A 16809-nucleotide genomic window follows, 5' to 3' on the forward strand; every position below is an offset into this window, starting at 1 on the left:
TTTTCTTTACTATTTAACATACTTAGAAGAACGCTTTCTGAGAACTGAGTATTCTCAAAGACATTAGAGACTATGACATTGATGGGAACTCAGTTGGGGTGGTCTAATAGTTGCACGTGAGCATCCTTGCATGACAATTCTGCATCACTGCTGTCCATATTTGAATTTCAGGGATATCTGCAGCAAATTTCTCACCATGCCAGGGATCCTTGGGACATACCCCATGGATATTCAGGCCGCAGACTTAGAGTCCAGAATACAAAGTGGGTAACCTCTTCCATTTTTGAGAGGCTTACACATTGCCTTCGAGGAATAAAAAAAACTGACACTATACACAAGAAGAAGATGCTGGGACCTGTACAAGCTGGGCGGGTTGCACCCCAGCAGAACGAGGACCAATATCCTCACAGGGTATTTTGCTCGCGCTGTTGGAGAGGTTTTAAACTAGATAGGTAGGGAGAGGGGAACCTGAGTGAGGAGACAGAAGAGAGGGAATCAAAATTAGAAACGAAAGACAGAAAATTAGAAAGCCAAAGTAGAAAGCAGAGGAAACAAGAAATGGCAGCAAATAGGGCCATACTATTAAAAACTATGTATAAAAATGTTAAAAAGACAAGTCTAAAGGACTGTATCTGAATGCATGGAGCATTTGCAATAAGGTAACAAATTAACAGCGTAATTGAGATAGATGGGTATGACATGATTGCGATTACGGAGATATAACTGCAGGGTGACCATGGCTGCGAACTGAATATCCAAGAGTACTCAATATTTAGTAAGGACAGGAAAAAAGGAAAAGGAGGTGGGATGGCATTGTTAGTTAAAAATGAAATCAGTGCAATAGTGAGAGAGGATATTGACTCAGAAAATCTCGATGTGGAATCAGTCAGCGGAATCAGCATGCTGGCAAAGTGGTTAGCCTTGCTGCCTCACAATGCCAGCAACCTGGGTTTAATTCTGGCCTTGGATGACTGTGTGGAGTTTGCACGTTCTCCCCAAGTCTGCATGGATTTCCTTAGGGTGCTTTGGTTTCCTCCCACAATCCAAAAATGTGCAGATTAGGTGGTTTGGCCATGCTAATTTGCTCCTTAGTGTCAAAGATGTGCAAATTAGGTGGATTAGCCATGGGAAATATGTGAGGTTACGATGATAGAGTGGGAGAGAGGGCTTGCGTAAGAGACTCTCTCAGAGAGAGTCAGTGCAGACTCGATGGGCTGAATGGCCTCCTTCTGCACTGTAGGGGTTCTATGATGAGGTCACCCCTTAACTTTCCTTTTTGATAGACCACAAAGAAAAAGCTTTTCTAATCCTTTCCTTAGCTCAGCCCAGCACAATTTGAATAAACATAATTATCTTTGTACGCTTCTCATTGTAAGCACATGTTTTCTTCGAGATTATGGCAAAATTGAACACAATAGAATAAGAGGTTGAAATTGTGCTTAGTGATCAGTAAAAGTATTGGAGTTTTTTTAGGTCAGCAATTTCTATAACGAATCCTGAGTAATGGAAATAATTTCAGTTAATAAATTACACCCTCTGTATTCTTCTAAAGATGGTAATAAAACAGGAAAAGAGCTCTCTGTGCAGAGAATGGAGAAAGCAAGCATGATACCATGATATGTGGCACCTACATTGAAAGAGACGTGTAGAAGATGCATGACATAGAAGAGAAATGCAAAGTAGACAGCCTGAGGGAAGATCATCCTTATACTTACACAGACAAGATTAGCTGTTATGGGGATGGAAGAGTGCGCATGAATGGCTTAATAATGAGGAAGAACCCTATGTAGAAATAACACCACAAATCCCTTTATCTCAAGTGCAATAGTTCATTCAAATAATAGTACAGCTGCAGCCATTATGGCATTAATCATCCCTTCCTGACCTATAAGGTTACTGCATAATGAATTTAATGGGCAGGATTTTACAACCTCGCTCAACCAGAGACCCAAAAGTGCCGCCCAAGTCCCATTGTCTGCCCCTTGCCCACTCTGATTCCTGTGGCAGGCAGGGCAGTAGAATTCCGGCGAATGCCTTACAAGGGAAATTAGAAATAATGTTCAATTAACAGACGAAACATACAAATTGGCAAGTGAAAGCAACAGACCTGAGGTTTAGGACCAGTTTAAAATTCAGCAAAGGAGGACTAAGGGATTGTTTAAGGTGAGGAAAATAGAGTATGAAAGTTAGATAGCAGGGAACTTAAAAACTGACTATAAAAGTTTCTATAGATAAGTAAAGAGAAAAAGATTGACAAAACAAATGTAGGCCCCTTACAGTCAGAAATGGGAGAATTCATAACGAGGAACAAAGAAATGGCTGAGGAACTAAATCCATACTTTGCTTCTGTCTTCACAAAGTAAGACATGAATAATGTTCCAGAAGTTCTAAGAGAAAAAAAATGTAGCGAGGAGCTTAATGAAATCAGTATTAGTAGAGAAATGGTTTGGGGGAAATTGATGGGATTAAAGGTGGATAAATCTCTAGGACTCGATAATCTTCATCCTAGAATACTTAAGTGGACCTGGAAATAATAGATGCATTGGTAGTCATTTTCCAAAATTCTTTGGAGGGTAGCTAAATGTAAGCCTGCTATTCAGAAAGAGAGGTGGAGGGAAAATAGGGAACTATAGACCAGTGAGCCTAACATCAGTACTGGGGAAGTTGCTAGAGTCAATTATCAAGGATTTCAAAGCTCAGCATTTGGAAAGCAGTGGTAAAATCAGACAAAGTTAACATGGATTTACAAAGAGGAAATCTTGCTTAACGAATCTATTAGAATTCTTTGAGTATGCAACTAGTAGGGTTGATCAAGGAGAATAGCTAAATGTGGTCTTTTTAGACTTTCATAGAACATAGAACATTACAGCGCAGTACAGGCCCTTCGGCCCTCGATGTTGCGCCGACCTGTGAAACCAATCTAAAGCCCATCTAACCTACACTATTCCAATATCATCCATATGTTTATCCAATGACCATTTAAATGCCCTTAATATTGGCGAGTCCACTACTGTTGCAGGCAGGGCATTCCACGCCCTTACTACTCTCTGAGTAAAGAACCTACCTTTAACATCTGTCCTATATCTATCATCCCTCAATTTAAAGCTATGACCCCTCGTGCTAGCCAACACCATCCGACGAAAAAGGCTCTCACTGTCCACCTTATCTAATCCTCTGATCATCTTGTATGCCTCTATTAAGTCACCTCTTAACCTTCTTCTCTCTAACGAAAACAGCCTCAAGTCCCTCAGCCTTTCCTCATAAGACCGTCCCACCATACCAGGCAACATCCTGATAAATCTCCTCTGCACCCTTTCCAATGCTTCTACATCCTTCCTATAATGCGGTGACCAGAACTGTACGCAATACTCCAAGTGCGGCCGCACCAGAGTTTTGTACAGCTGCAACATGGCCTCACGGCTTCGAAACTCAATCCCTCTACCAATAAAAGCTAACACACCATACACCTTCTTAACAACCCTATCAACCTGGGTGCCAACTTTCAGGGATCTATGCACGTGGACATCGAGATCTCTCTGCTCATCCACACTACCAAGTATCTTATCATTAGCCCAGTACTCTGTATTCCTGTTACTCCTTCCAAAGTGAATCACCTCAGACTTTTCCGCATTAAACTCCATTTGCCACCTCACAGCCCAGCTCTGCAGCTTATCTATGTCCCTCTGTAACCTGCAACATCCTTCCGCACTGTCCACAACTCCACCGACTTTAGTGTCATCTGCAAATTTACTAACCCATCCTTCTACGTCCTCATCCAGGTCATTTATAAAAATGACAAACAGCAGTGGCCCCAAAACGATCCTTGTGGTACACCACTAGTAACTGAACTCCAGGACGAACATTTCCCATCAACCACCACCCTGTCTTCTTACAGCTAGCCAATTTCTGATCCAAACCGCTAAATCACCCTCAATCCCATGCCTCCGTATTGTCTGCAATACCTACCGTGGGGAACCTTAACAAATGCTTTACTGAAATCCATATACACCACATCAACTGCTTTACCCTTATCCAACTCTTTGGTCACCTTCTCAAAGAACTCAATAAGGTTTGTGAGGCACGACCTACCCTTCACAAAACCGTGTTGACTATCCCTAATCAAATTATTCCCTTCTAGATGATTATAAATCCTATCTCTTATAATCCTTTCCAAAACTTTGCCCACAACAGAAGTAAGGTTCACTGGTCTATAATTACCAGGGTTGTCTCTACTCCCCTTCTTGAACAAGGGGACAACATTTGCTATCCTCCAGTCTTCTGGCACTATTCCTGTAGACAATGACGACATAAAGGTCAAAGCCAAAGGCTCTGCAATCTCCTCCCTAGCCTCCCAGAGAATCCTAGGATAAATCCCATCCGGCCCAGGGGACTTATCTATTTTCACACTTTCCAGAATTGCTAACACCTCCTCCTTATGAACCTCAATCCCGTCTAGTCTAATAGCCTGTATCTCAGTATTCTCCTCGACAACATTGTCTTTTTCCTGTGTGAATACTGACGAAAAAAGCTTTTGACAAGGTCTCTCATAATAGTTAAAGTGCATGGGATTGTGGGTACTGCCTTGAGATGGATAGAAAGCTGGTTAGTAAACAGGAAGCAAAGAGTTGGCATAAATGGGTATTTTTCCGAATAGCAGGCAGTGACTAGTGGAGTACCATAGGGCTCTGTGCTAGGACCCCAACTGTTCACATTATATACTAATGATTTGGAAGAGGGAACTAAATGTATTATCTTCAATTTTCCAGATAATACAAAGTTGGGTGGAAGGGTGAGCTGTGAGGATGATGCAGAGATATAAGATTAATCTAATTTATGCAAAAAAATCTACTTGTCTATCTAACCCATATAGTTTTGATGCCCTATACATCATAATGCAGAAACTCCATACCCACCTAGAGCCAAGTAAATATTTGAGCAGATTTTTCTCCAAAAACGAAAATCTCTAGTCAATGAGAGCCAAAAATGTGGAAAATTCATCTCCAATTATCTGAGGTCATTAAAACTAATCCAGGCCATCTACTTCCATACAATGATCACTGCCCCTCAGAGCAACAGGTTTAGATTCCTCCTGAAGTAATTTAGTGAATTCTGTGTTTGAGTCAGCAATCTGGTTCACAAGCTCGCTGGTCTCTGCAAAATGTCTAACATGCTGTCAAAATCTCATGTAAATTTTTAGCATGACCCTTGGTTCTCCATAATCTATCCAGCTGAAATAATTGGTTCACATGAACATAAAAGGCAGCTGATTAGCTCAGCCGACAGGATAGCTGGTGTGTGGTTCAGAATAATGGCAACAGCATGGTTTCAATTCCCATTCCGGCAGAATTAGACTTGGGCCCTGCCTCCTTGCCCTACCCCTGAGTTTGGAATGCAATGACAAACCACCACTGACAAACAGCCAAGGAAGTGGCTCAGGATCAAGCATCAGCAGACAATGTGACCCTCGCCAGCACTTTAAAGTTACACAGTGCTGTTAAATAATATGAGAATAGGTGTCTGTGAGGCCGGCGAATTTCACAGTTTTTAATGCCAGATTCAACACTCAGCACAATTTTAGGAAAACTACATCCAATATCTCCCAAGTTACCCACATCCATGGTGACTTCCTCAAAACATATATTCAGATTTATAAGATGCAACATTTTTTTCCAAAAGCTGTGTTTCATTTCCCAAATGTGGCTTTTTCTATCCAAGTGGCCATACAGAGCATCTCTAGTTATACCTTTGAACATCTCAACTATTACCAACGTGAAGTAATGAGCCAATATTCATTCATATTTTATAAATTGGAACTACAGTGTTATGCTTCTAGGCTGAGGGAACAGTCCCTGACTCCAGTGACCTATTAAAGGTGGCAGCAGGTCTCACATTGCACCATATTTTTAAGGACCCTCAGATGAATATCAGCTTGGCCAAAAGTCCAAATTATTTTAAGGCACTTTATTCTAAGACAATATCCTCATCTATTCCTGATTTAAAATGCGCAACAGGACAAGAGGACATAAACGTGAGATCACTGAGAAGCAAATTTAGAAAAGTCATATTGAATAACCTGAGAGGCAAAGCTGTAAAGATAAAATATTGGGCTTACCGTGATGCTATAGAGTACTGAGCTATGGTGGACAAAATACTATTTATCATCTATGATTTTATTTTCTTGCTATGAATGGATTTGGCATTTTACATGCACCCTCAATGGGAACAATAAATGTGGGTCATCCACCAACTCCACTGAATTTTCCAGCTTTGGATTAATGATTTATCCTTTGTGTTGGGCTGGCCCTGGGAGAATATACAATTAGAATGAAATTCTTCATTCTGCTGCACTGCTAAAAGGGCTACAGCAACTAAAGTGGAGGTGTGGCTATTACATACGGTAACTACAAGGAGGCTTGGACCTGAAGGATGCTCCAAAGCTCACTCCCCTGAAAAAGAAAGCAGTGCAGCACACATGGGCCTTGTGGACCTGCACTCTGCTTTAGTCTATTGCTCATGTTTAAGTATCGTTAGCCAGGCTAAAGATTTTGGTGGTCTCGGAGTTGCCATCCTTGCAATCTGCTTTCACTTTCAAATAAGGATGAGCAAAGGACCATGTCAAAAAGAAATGATGTTCCTGCTCAATAGTAGTTTTATAATGGGGGAGTGCTAATACTGCACGGTCATTTAGTCTGTTATATTGTAATTAAGTCAACACGTGTTTATGTGCTATAAATAATCGAACAAGGAACCATGGAAAATTTTCATTCCATTCCTTCCATTTTTAAAGTTTGGTGTCTCTGTTCCTCAACCCCATAGTTATCTGTTCATATTATATAATATATATTGAACTTTATGCAAGCTATGCCCCAGCCTCCCCTTATTGAAAAGCTGTGGTATCACCAAGCAGCCACAGCAATAAATGTTAACACCACTGCACTCAGTTCAAGTCGTTTCGCTTCCTACACACCATCAAAGTCATAGAGATCCCAGTTTCTGTTAACTGAGTTAAAGTGAGATTTGTAAGGAGATATATTCAGCTTGTCATATCCTTGCATAATCTGACTTCAGCTAATCCCTTGGTTCATCGCCAACATATTTTACTCAGCAAATCCAACTCAGGTATTCCATGTCAAAGATAATGTACACCACACTGCAAATGTATGTCATTGTGTTGTAACCAAAGAACAATTGCAACAAAAATAAAAATGAGCTTTTTTAAAGTTGAAGCATGGTCTACATCAAAGTCTCACACCATTTCGGGGCTTCACACTTTGGTCTATCTAATACCTTGTATAATTAACCTTGTATCCAGCACCATCATCATTTGGTGACCGTAGCCTCCGTTGTGAGGGAGTTTCCAGCTGCCAGTAGTTGATTCGATTCAAAAACATTTTGGACAGTTCACAAATAGTTTGCCTTTCCTTTGATGGAAGGTGACTAAACTTGTACTGTACAAAGTTAGTAACTCCCTAAATAAAAAAAGGAGCAAATGTAAATAGCATGTTAAAAAAACACATACAGCTCCATGTAGCATGCAACAACATGTCAGTTAAAGGTACAGTGTTTGCTTCTACTTCTCAATTGACATTGAAGAACGGCATAAACTTGGCATGCTGGAGTCGATTGAAGAAAGGACAATATGGGAAAGCTTTACGACTTTACATTCAGAAAGAAGAATGCAATCAATGTGGAAAGTCCAGTCTTTCCCCAAACATGTCAAAACTAATCATCCATTTGATCTTTTGGAATATGGGCATTCATATGTTAACATATTCATCTGAAAATCATCTCTCCATTGCTTTAGCCTAGGTATTAACCAGCTTAAAATAAATGGGTTAATGCCTCGGCTAAAATAGCAGAGGAAACATTTCAGACCAACACTCTAATGCTTATATGCTAATATCCCGCAGAATAATTACAAGCCTCGAGGGAAGGTTCTGCAATAAATAATCCCTGATCACCAACTACAGCCAAAGGAAACTCCAGAATTTTCACCTGTCACTATGACCACATTATTAACATTTATTTCCCATGTGAATTTTTTAATTCAAATTTCCACCTCATGTGTCATTCCCTGGTAAAAGGAACAGGGAGATGAGGGAAAATGCAGAATGATTTAATTTAAAAAGAAACTTATCATGTTTTAAGGACAAGTAATTCTGCTCAGGCAGTTGTTCCTTCTGAGATAAATACCATTGCCTCACAATTATAAAACGAGTAGATACTGTGTGCATTTTATGTTTTATATTCTACCCTATTATGAATTCTTCTCCACCTTTTTATTCTCCCGAGGAATAGCTCTACAAAAGTAATCCCTCATTCCCAAATGTAATCACAGCGACTAAGCACCTCAAACAAACATGAGCTGATCAAAGAACATCAACATGATCTTGTGAATGGTAAGTCAAGTCTGGTTAATTTTTTGAGACAGTCACTAGTGTGGTGGATAAGGGAGGCCTGTGCATCAGAGCTTAAAATGTTGAATTATAAGAACAAGCTGAATAAACTCTTGCATTTAGAAGGACTTTAATAGGAAAAAAAGGATTTCACAACTAAATTATTTCCTCTGGTTGGGCAATCTCGAGTAAGGGACATCATTTTAAAATTGCAGCTAGGCCTTTTTGGATTGAAATAAGGGCCAGAATTCTCCAGCTGTCCACGCTGTGGGATCTTCTGGTCCCGCTGACGGCGGGCACCCCCGCCGCAGATTTCCAAGTGGGGTGGGGCGCAGTCAGACATGGCACACTGCCTCCCACCACGAGGAACATGGGACCCTATCCCCGCAACGAAGCCTATTTATACATATTGACGGTGGATACCTGGAACAGTCTCCTCAAAAGTCTCTGGATGCTCGATTAACTAACATTTTCAAGATGGGAATTGATGGATTTTGTTTGGCAAAGATATGAAGCAAAATGGAGCAAAATGATGCAAATAGAAATGATCCATTATGAAAGTAAATACTGAAACATATTCAAAAGGATGAACATCCTACTCCCGGGCAAATTAAAGAACATTTTTGCAGTCCATTGCCATTATTCAACTCTGACTTGCTGCCTGTCAAATATCATTCCCTTCCTTATATGTCCTTCTGGCCCCAGAGACACATGAATCGTTGGCCTGGATTTCTGCAATGACAGAAAGCCTCTCCATCACTGAGAATACGGTGGAAGAGGCCCAAATCTGCAAGTCCCACTCCCGAACACCGCACTTACCATTTACACGGGGACAGGAGTGGGCCCAAGTTGGGATTCACACATGCATATTTTGAGGAAACAAGTGCCCATGGAAATCAGCCTCTGCTTTCACACATGGTGATTTTGGTGTGAGAGATGTCTGAAACCTAATGTGTGCAAATTAGACCTGGTAGAAACACATCTGACCTTTGTGGACTTGTTGGAAAGTCAGGAGCGGTCAGGTGCTCTATTGGGGAGGTAAGGTGCCCTGTGGCCGGAGGTTGGGTGCTCTGCCGGATTACTAAAATTGGGCATGAATGTGTATACAAAGTGCATAAACTCAATGGAACTGTGAAGCTCATTGGCATAATTAAAACAACTGTCAAAAGAGTCAAGGTATACTGTTAAAGGGAACTGTCAAGTCATTTAAAACTCCTGCCTTTTAACTCTTTGAAATAACTGTCTGGAATGTCAAAAAAAAAGATTGCTTGCTATTTCACTGTGTCTGTTGACGTAAGTCTGAGGGTTGCAATTTCTGAATTAGTTGCTTGACTGATTACACAACCAACAATCATCATGGTTGGGTGTCCATCATTTCACATTTTGATTGACAACTCCAAATGGTTATGGACTCTTGAAAGTGGAACCATGAATTCAAATGCTTGTTTTTATAAGTTTTTAAGCAACTGAATGAAATGTTTGTTATTATAAAGAAATTGAAGGAAGTTAAATATAGTAAATGTGTTTTTATGAATGGAAGTGTTTTTAAAAAAATTAACCTCAACATGCGTCCTGAGGTCTGCTCATGGTGGGTTCTGGGCGAGCTAGCATAGTAGGTGTAAGGGAAAAGAGTAGTGGATGGGGATACACGAGTTGCATTAGCAGGTTTGAGATGCCATGGGGGGTTGAGCAGAGAGGGATAGATTGGGAAGGAGCGTATGAGATGCCATGGAGGTGGACAAAGGGGCATAGATTGACAAAGAGGGTGTGAGGTGCCATGAGATTGGGTGGATGTCTAAGGTTGGCATGGAGGGTCTGAGGGGCCATTGGGTGTGGGTGGGAGTGCAAGTTGACCTTCCAGCCAGTCTGTCTTCATAACCGACATCCTTTGCACTTATTCCAGAGTGGCCGGCCCGATTCCCAGGGAAGCCCAACACCCTGGAACAAAAATCTGACTTTCCAGGCCATTTTCTCCCGTATTAGATTTGCAGAGCTAGGAAATGGCCCAACTCTGCACTCCCGGTTACATCTTCCTATACTAAGTCTCAGCAAGATAATTCTCACCCAACAGCAGTTTTGTTTTTTGGCCTACTGTTGTTTTAGAACCAAACTGTTTTAACAATGCTTACATCTAAAAGCTCAATCTATAGATTGCGGTGTGCAAACTTCTCTCACTTTACCTGTTCAATGCTGGGTTTCTCAAAAGGTGGACTTCCTAATGGTCCTTCCACCACTGGGTTACCCATTTGTAAAATACATTTTCTCAAAAGCTGTAAATGGAATCGAAAACACATCATGAATCCATGAGGGAAAAGAAAACATTAAATGGAATGAAGATAGTCTTCAAACTTAGAGGGTGCATTTAACATACAAGATAATGACAAATGTTCTGGAGAAATATGATCAAAGGTCAAGTTACAGCAAGAATGGGAAGCAAATAAATTGGGAACCACTGCTGATTTTAACATGATGTAACAATATTCAACAGAGTCTTATATAATAGTAAATTCCACTGAAATAATTCATTAAAACCAGTCAGTTCTAGATATATCTAATCACTCAGTTGATAAATGCACTGAGAGTAATGGTACTGAACCTCATCGATCAGAAAGGTTTTATCTCGGGCTATGCAGCATAATTAAGTCCGACATGAAATTGTCAACATACTTCAATAAAAAGGATTGTAATGCTAAAACTGTTTGCAGGTATTGAAGTAGAATTTATATGTACTTTTTAAATCTAGCCCATCTTCTGTAAGCCTGCTCACATTATGTCAGGGGAATGTGCAGTCCTATAGGAACTGGACTATTATTTCATGCTACATTTAATTATAATGTTAGAGAAGTGTGAAACTTCATTTTTGGTCCTTTGTAAGACTTGCAATGCACTGCTGAGTCAATTCAAACTTCATTATTTTTAGTCAGATTTTGAAGAAGAAATGGAATTGAATACATTGAATAAGCTATACAAAAACTTATTTATAACTGAAACTGGTTGAAAAACATTATCTGTTCCACCCCTTAACCCACTCATTTTTCACCAGTCTTTGCGGCACGATGACACAGTGGTTAGCACTGGTGCCTCACAGCGTCAGGTTCCCAGATTCAATTCTGGCCTTGGGTGATCATCTGTGTGGAGTTTCTCGTTTTCCCTGTGTCTGCGTGGGTTTCCTCTGGGTGCTCCAGTTTCCTCTCACTCTCCAAAGATGTGCAGATTAGGTGGATTGGCCATGCTAAATTGCTCCCTAGTGCCCCAAAATGTGTAGGTTAGGGGGATTAGCAGGGTAAATACGTGGGGTTATGGGAATAGGGCCTGGATAGCATAGCAGGTCGAAGAGCTGGTGCAGACTGTAGGGATTTTATGATTCCTCCCTAACGTGCTTATCCCCACTTCTTGAATTTCCACATTCCCACTCCTCAATTACTTCAACCCCAATCATCTCCTCTTGGTTTGTTCAACCTGCATTATCTCACAGGCGACGTAGAGAAACATTTTAATTTTGGTACAGTTTCACTCATCAACCAGGAAAGGAAAAGTTGTCCCGGACAGCACGGTGGCACAGTGGTTAGCACTGCTGCCTCACAATCGAACCCAGGTTTGATTTCCGGCTTGGGTCACTGTCTGTGCGGAGTCTGCACGTTCTCCCTGTGTCTGCGTGGGTCTCCTCTGGGTGCAGTAGGATTCCTCCCGCAGTCTAAAGATGTGCAGGTTAGATGCATTGGCATCTAATTGTCCTTTAGTGTCCCAGGTTGTGTAGATTAGAGGGATTAGTGGGGTAAATATGTGGGGTTATGGGGATAGGGCTTAGGTGGGATTGTTGTCGGTGCAGACTCGATGGGCCGAACGTTCTCTTTCTGCTCTGTAGGGTTTCTATGGCTTTCTTTCTACCTCCCCAGAGGACAATAATGTGTGTACAAACTGTGTGGCAACAGTCATGAGTACACGGTCCAGCTCAGCAGGGGAAAAGATCAAGAGTAAATAAGGATGCCAACACAGATAAAACATGTTTAAAAATGAATAAAACTTTTCAGGGAAGTATTTTAAAGAAGCTCATCTGTGGAACACTAAATGTGGGCAACAAATGCTGCCATACAGAAGATTCACAACTACTTCCAAGATATCTACTCTGAAATCAAAATCACTTTTGAAATAACTAAACTGAAAGGTGCTGATTTAAAAAGGATCCATAACTAAATACAGTACAGACAATATAGTAACATGTTATATATGAGCCAGAAATCACAGCTGAAAACAAAAACTGGGCTATGAGGCCCAGGAATAGCAATTGCAAGACATCACAGTCTTAAAAATAGGTACAAGCTGCACGGAATCAAAGAAGTCTCCAAGGAAGATTGTCAATATAGACACAAAAGATAATTTACGAGGATATTGGCATTGTGGAATTTGTACTTTCGTGTGTTCGGTTTTTTTTGCTTGTACAACATAATCAATGGATTTCCAAAAAAGTATTTTATTTAGATCAGATTGGTCCCTAATTGGTAGCTGTTGCTGACAATCATTTTTTGCGATATAACTTTTAATGACCACACACTTTTAGATTATGGTGTTCCAAAATTCACAAATGCTGATTTTTATTTTGCTGTCTGCTTGCTGATCCCTACTGAGCTATGGTTTGTTTCTGATTTGAAAACGTCTCCTCTTCCCTCTTTCAAACTGTCCTTTATCACAACTCTCTACTTTGCCCCTGGCCATTCCCCTCTCTCGGTTTTCCTTCCTGTTGTTCTTCTGTGCCCCCTTTTTTCACCATTCATTTTCTCCTTTCTCCCGGTTTCTCTGTCGCTACCCATTGTTGCCCCAGGTCTGCTGTTTGTCTTGGACAGTTTCCCAACACAAAGCAGCAAAATCATCACTTTATTTCTGAAAACACTCATTGTGTTTATAACGTTAAGTGCACTGAGTGCTTTCAAAACATGATTGCCAGTTGAAAAACAATTAAAGATCAGTTAGCAAAACCAGGGGCTGGGGCTACTCTCCCGTCTCTATCTGTGCATTAGTTCATATGCAGCTGAAATGCCCATCCTTTTCCACCTCCAGGCTCAACTATTCCAACATTTTTCAAACCATCTTCCTTTTTTCCACCCTCCATAAATGCCAGGTTATTCAAAGCTGTCCTCACTTCAAGTCCTATTCATTCATCATTTCCATGTTCACTGACTCGAACATCTCAAAATTTCAATTTTTCTTCTTTATAGTCTTGCCCTCTCCATCTTGGTAGCCTTCTCTCTCTAGCTCCCCAACCCTCTGGAACTCTGCATTATTCCAAGTCTTTTCTCTTGTGCAACATCCATTCCCTTCATCTCTCAGTTGGCAGCCAGTTCCCCACTAGACCTCAACAGAGGTGGCAGCTAACAAAAGTAAAATAAAGCAATTATAGATAAGGATTGGTTTGAGGCTGCAGTAAAGAACGTAAATAATTTAAAACTTAAAATAACTGCAGTAACACCTACTGCAATAGATCTAGGAGACAGAACAGGAGGTACAACGGTTGGCTGTATCGTATATACACCCGCTGGTGTATTTCTGGCAGTGGGCACACAAAAATAGGTCAGGTGCTGAGCCCATCTTCCCACCCACCCCGAGCTCAACCCCATGATACAGGGGATGGGTGGGCACTGGAACTGGCAGCCAATATTGAGACAGTTTATCAAGGGTTAATTAGGCTTGTTGGCAATATAATGTTTGGCATCAACAGTTAGGCAGAAGACGGCATGACAATGTTTTCATCTACACCAAAGGGAGGGAAGGAAGAGGGAGTTTCGACCATCAGGGTCTGTCCTTTGCAGATCGGTGGGGGGAGGTACACCAAAGTGAAACTACCCCTTTCTTTCAAGCCACCGCAGTCTCAAAACCTTCCCTGTCCTCGGCCTGGACTTATTTGTTCCAGGGGTCCATTGGGCCTTCTTTTGTCTTCTTCCTGCAGTCTTGGCAGTGTTCATGAATACGCCTTTGGAGCTACCGGGACAGATGGAGCTGCCGGCCAATTGGATTGGCTGGTACCTCCAGAGGGCAGGACCTCCTCCCAATGAAGGTGAAAGTCTCACTTGGCGTTTCTTGATCCAGCTGGCAGCACGTCATAAGTATGGGGTGGGGTGGCTTCGTGCGATTCGGCTCCACACCGACTATGCTTCGGAGAGGGGGGGGGATGACAAACCAGCCACCCAACCCCCCTGTATTATTCAGCCCAGCGTGTCAACTAACACCGGGAGGAGTGGAGTGCAATTTTAATGGTAACCTTTTTTGATGATCCTGTTAGAGATCATTAATGTTTCAAAGAGAAATCCGAACACCCAGTAATTAATTGACAGAACTACACCCCGAGATTTCACTTTCTTTTAAAACAAAACATTGTATATAAATATTAAACAAAGCATGCATGATTAACTCAACATTATAGTTTATAATACTTATGCTATAAACTCTGTTCTACTTTTTACTTCCTCCCAAAAGTTCCTAATCTTATGAAATTTTGAAGGCTCATTCACCTTTCCTTGCATGAATCCAAAGGCATGCCACAGTCCTCCAGAATTTACATTAATTCTCCTCAGTATTCTAGTTTTCTCCAATGTACAAGGTTTTTGTGTTCCTTCCATTAGCTTTAGGCAAGGCTACCCCCCAATTTCTTTACTATGGACTTTTCAGCTCCTTGCTCTTGCTTCATACATACCGCGGCACGATAGCACAGTGGTTAGCACTGCTGCTTCACAGCTCCAGGGACCTGGGTTCGATTCCAGGCTTGGGTCACTGTCTACATGGAGTTTGCACATTCTCCTCGTGTCTGCGTGGGTTCCTCCGGGTGCTCCGGTTTCCTCCCACAGCCAAAGATGTGCAGGTTAGGTTGATTGGCCATGCTAAAAATTGCCCTTAGTGTCCTGAGATGCGTAGGTTAGAGGGATTAGTGGGTAAATATGTAGGGATCTGGGGGTAGGGCCTGGGTGGGATTGTGGTCGGTGCAGACTCGATGGGCCGAATGCCTCTTTCTGTACTTTAGGGTTTCTATGATTTCTATGATACATAAACTGCTAATTCCCAGTCTGCTGCAACAGCTTCTGTATATCTTTCCAAGCTAACTATTCAACTGCCTGTAGTGTGTTACAAGGTTCTGTGAGGAACACTGTCGATTTCTTCCTCTAACTTTAAGGTTGGCAAGCCTTCCAGCTTCTTTCCCATGGTGAGTTCCAAACTGAGCTTGTGCGGTGAATGATAAAGTCAGTATTTTCTCCTGCTTAAATGCATGATAGCATTCATATCCTTTGATTCTCCACACTCAGTAAATTGCAGCCTACACTAGACCATATCTGCCACTGGCTGTCAGTTTCCAAACTGAACTGCTTGCTTCTGTCAACAAACACATGCAGATAAATTAAATAAAAACACCTTCTACCCCCAGTGAAGACTCCCACATTTGATCACCATCAATATATCTCTGGTGCAGATATGTACGTGTACAGAGATACTGAAGTGGACAGAGCAAAATTTTGCTATAGTCCAATTGCCCAAATGTTCCTAAAGTCTGCTGATTTTCATTGGTGAAATATATATATTTTTTATACTTTTCCAATTCAATCAAATCAAGTCCAATTCAGAGTCTCAACAATTTGAGACATTTCCGATCCAGGCTGACAAGACAGGGCCTTCACACCTGTCTTGGGCCTGATCTACATGAGCCTAGCTGATTGGAGGAGGGGCAGGGTTCCTCCTCCAAGGCTGGATCTCATTTGCATCTGAGCCAAAAGGCCGAGATGCCGCTTTTAAAAATTGCTTCATATGAATATGAAGCTTAAATGAAACCTAATGACCTCAACCAAGCGCAGCATCCTATCCATACTACACTTGATCTTAGCCAAAAGGCCGAGAAGCCAGGAAATATATTTATTTTTTATACTTTTCCAATTCAATCAAATCAAGTCCAATTCAGAGTCTCTACAAGTTGAGACATTTCCGATCCAGGCTGACAAGACAGGGCAAGTGACCATTTACCCAGTCCTGGGCCTGATCTACATGAGCCAAGCTGATTGGAGGAGGGAAAGCAATTCCTCTTCCAAGACTTGATCTCATTTGCATCTTAGCCAAAAGGCCGAGATGCCGCTTTTAAAAATTGCTTCATATGAAACATATGAAGCTTCAATGTAACCGAATGACCTCAACCAAGTGCAGCATCCATATAACTACACTTGATCTTAGCCAAAAGGCCGAGAAGCCAAGAAGCCGGGAAATATATACAATTAACAGCTTACAGGAGTACATAACCTGTAGAACAGCACTCATGCACAAGTCTGTGTATTCAAGTGTAAAAGACACTTCATGGTCAGGCATACATAGGCATACACTCATTTATAAAAACACAACACATGCACTCTAAACACATGGGCCTAGAATTGTTGCTAGATTGTCT

General features: G+C 41.4%; 1 protein-coding gene, 1 non-coding gene and 1 pseudogene across 7 annotated transcripts in view; all 3 read right to left on the bottom strand.

Annotated features, from left to right (window-relative positions):
• The window catches only part of kat2b (K(lysine) acetyltransferase 2B), a 58640-nt gene that overhangs the window by 28035 nt on the left and 13796 nt on the right, over positions 1–16809 (bottom strand). For all 6 annotated transcript variants that reach the window (XM_078235848.1, XM_078235866.1, XM_078235856.1 and 3 more), the window contains exons 4-5: positions 10577–10666; positions 7288–7469 (exon numbers count right to left, since the gene is read on the bottom strand). In XM_078235848.1, coding sequence (XP_078091974.1) covers positions 7288–7469; positions 10577–10666 — 272 coding nt within the window. The remainder of the gene's footprint in view (positions 1–7287; positions 7470–10576; positions 10667–16809) is intronic.
• LOC144481665 (U2 spliceosomal RNA) lies at positions 16078–16277 on the bottom strand. The gene has a single exon (XR_013495753.1). It is a non-coding gene; the product is annotated as a U2 spliceosomal RNA (small nuclear RNA).
• On the bottom strand, positions 16417–16618 carry LOC144481808 (U2 spliceosomal RNA; annotated as a pseudogene).

This window comes from Mustelus asterias, chromosome 2, assembly GCF_964213995.1.
Source record: "Mustelus asterias chromosome 2, sMusAst1.hap1.1, whole genome shotgun sequence".
Classification (NCBI taxonomy): Eukaryota; Metazoa; Chordata; class Chondrichthyes; order Carcharhiniformes; family Triakidae; genus Mustelus; species Mustelus asterias.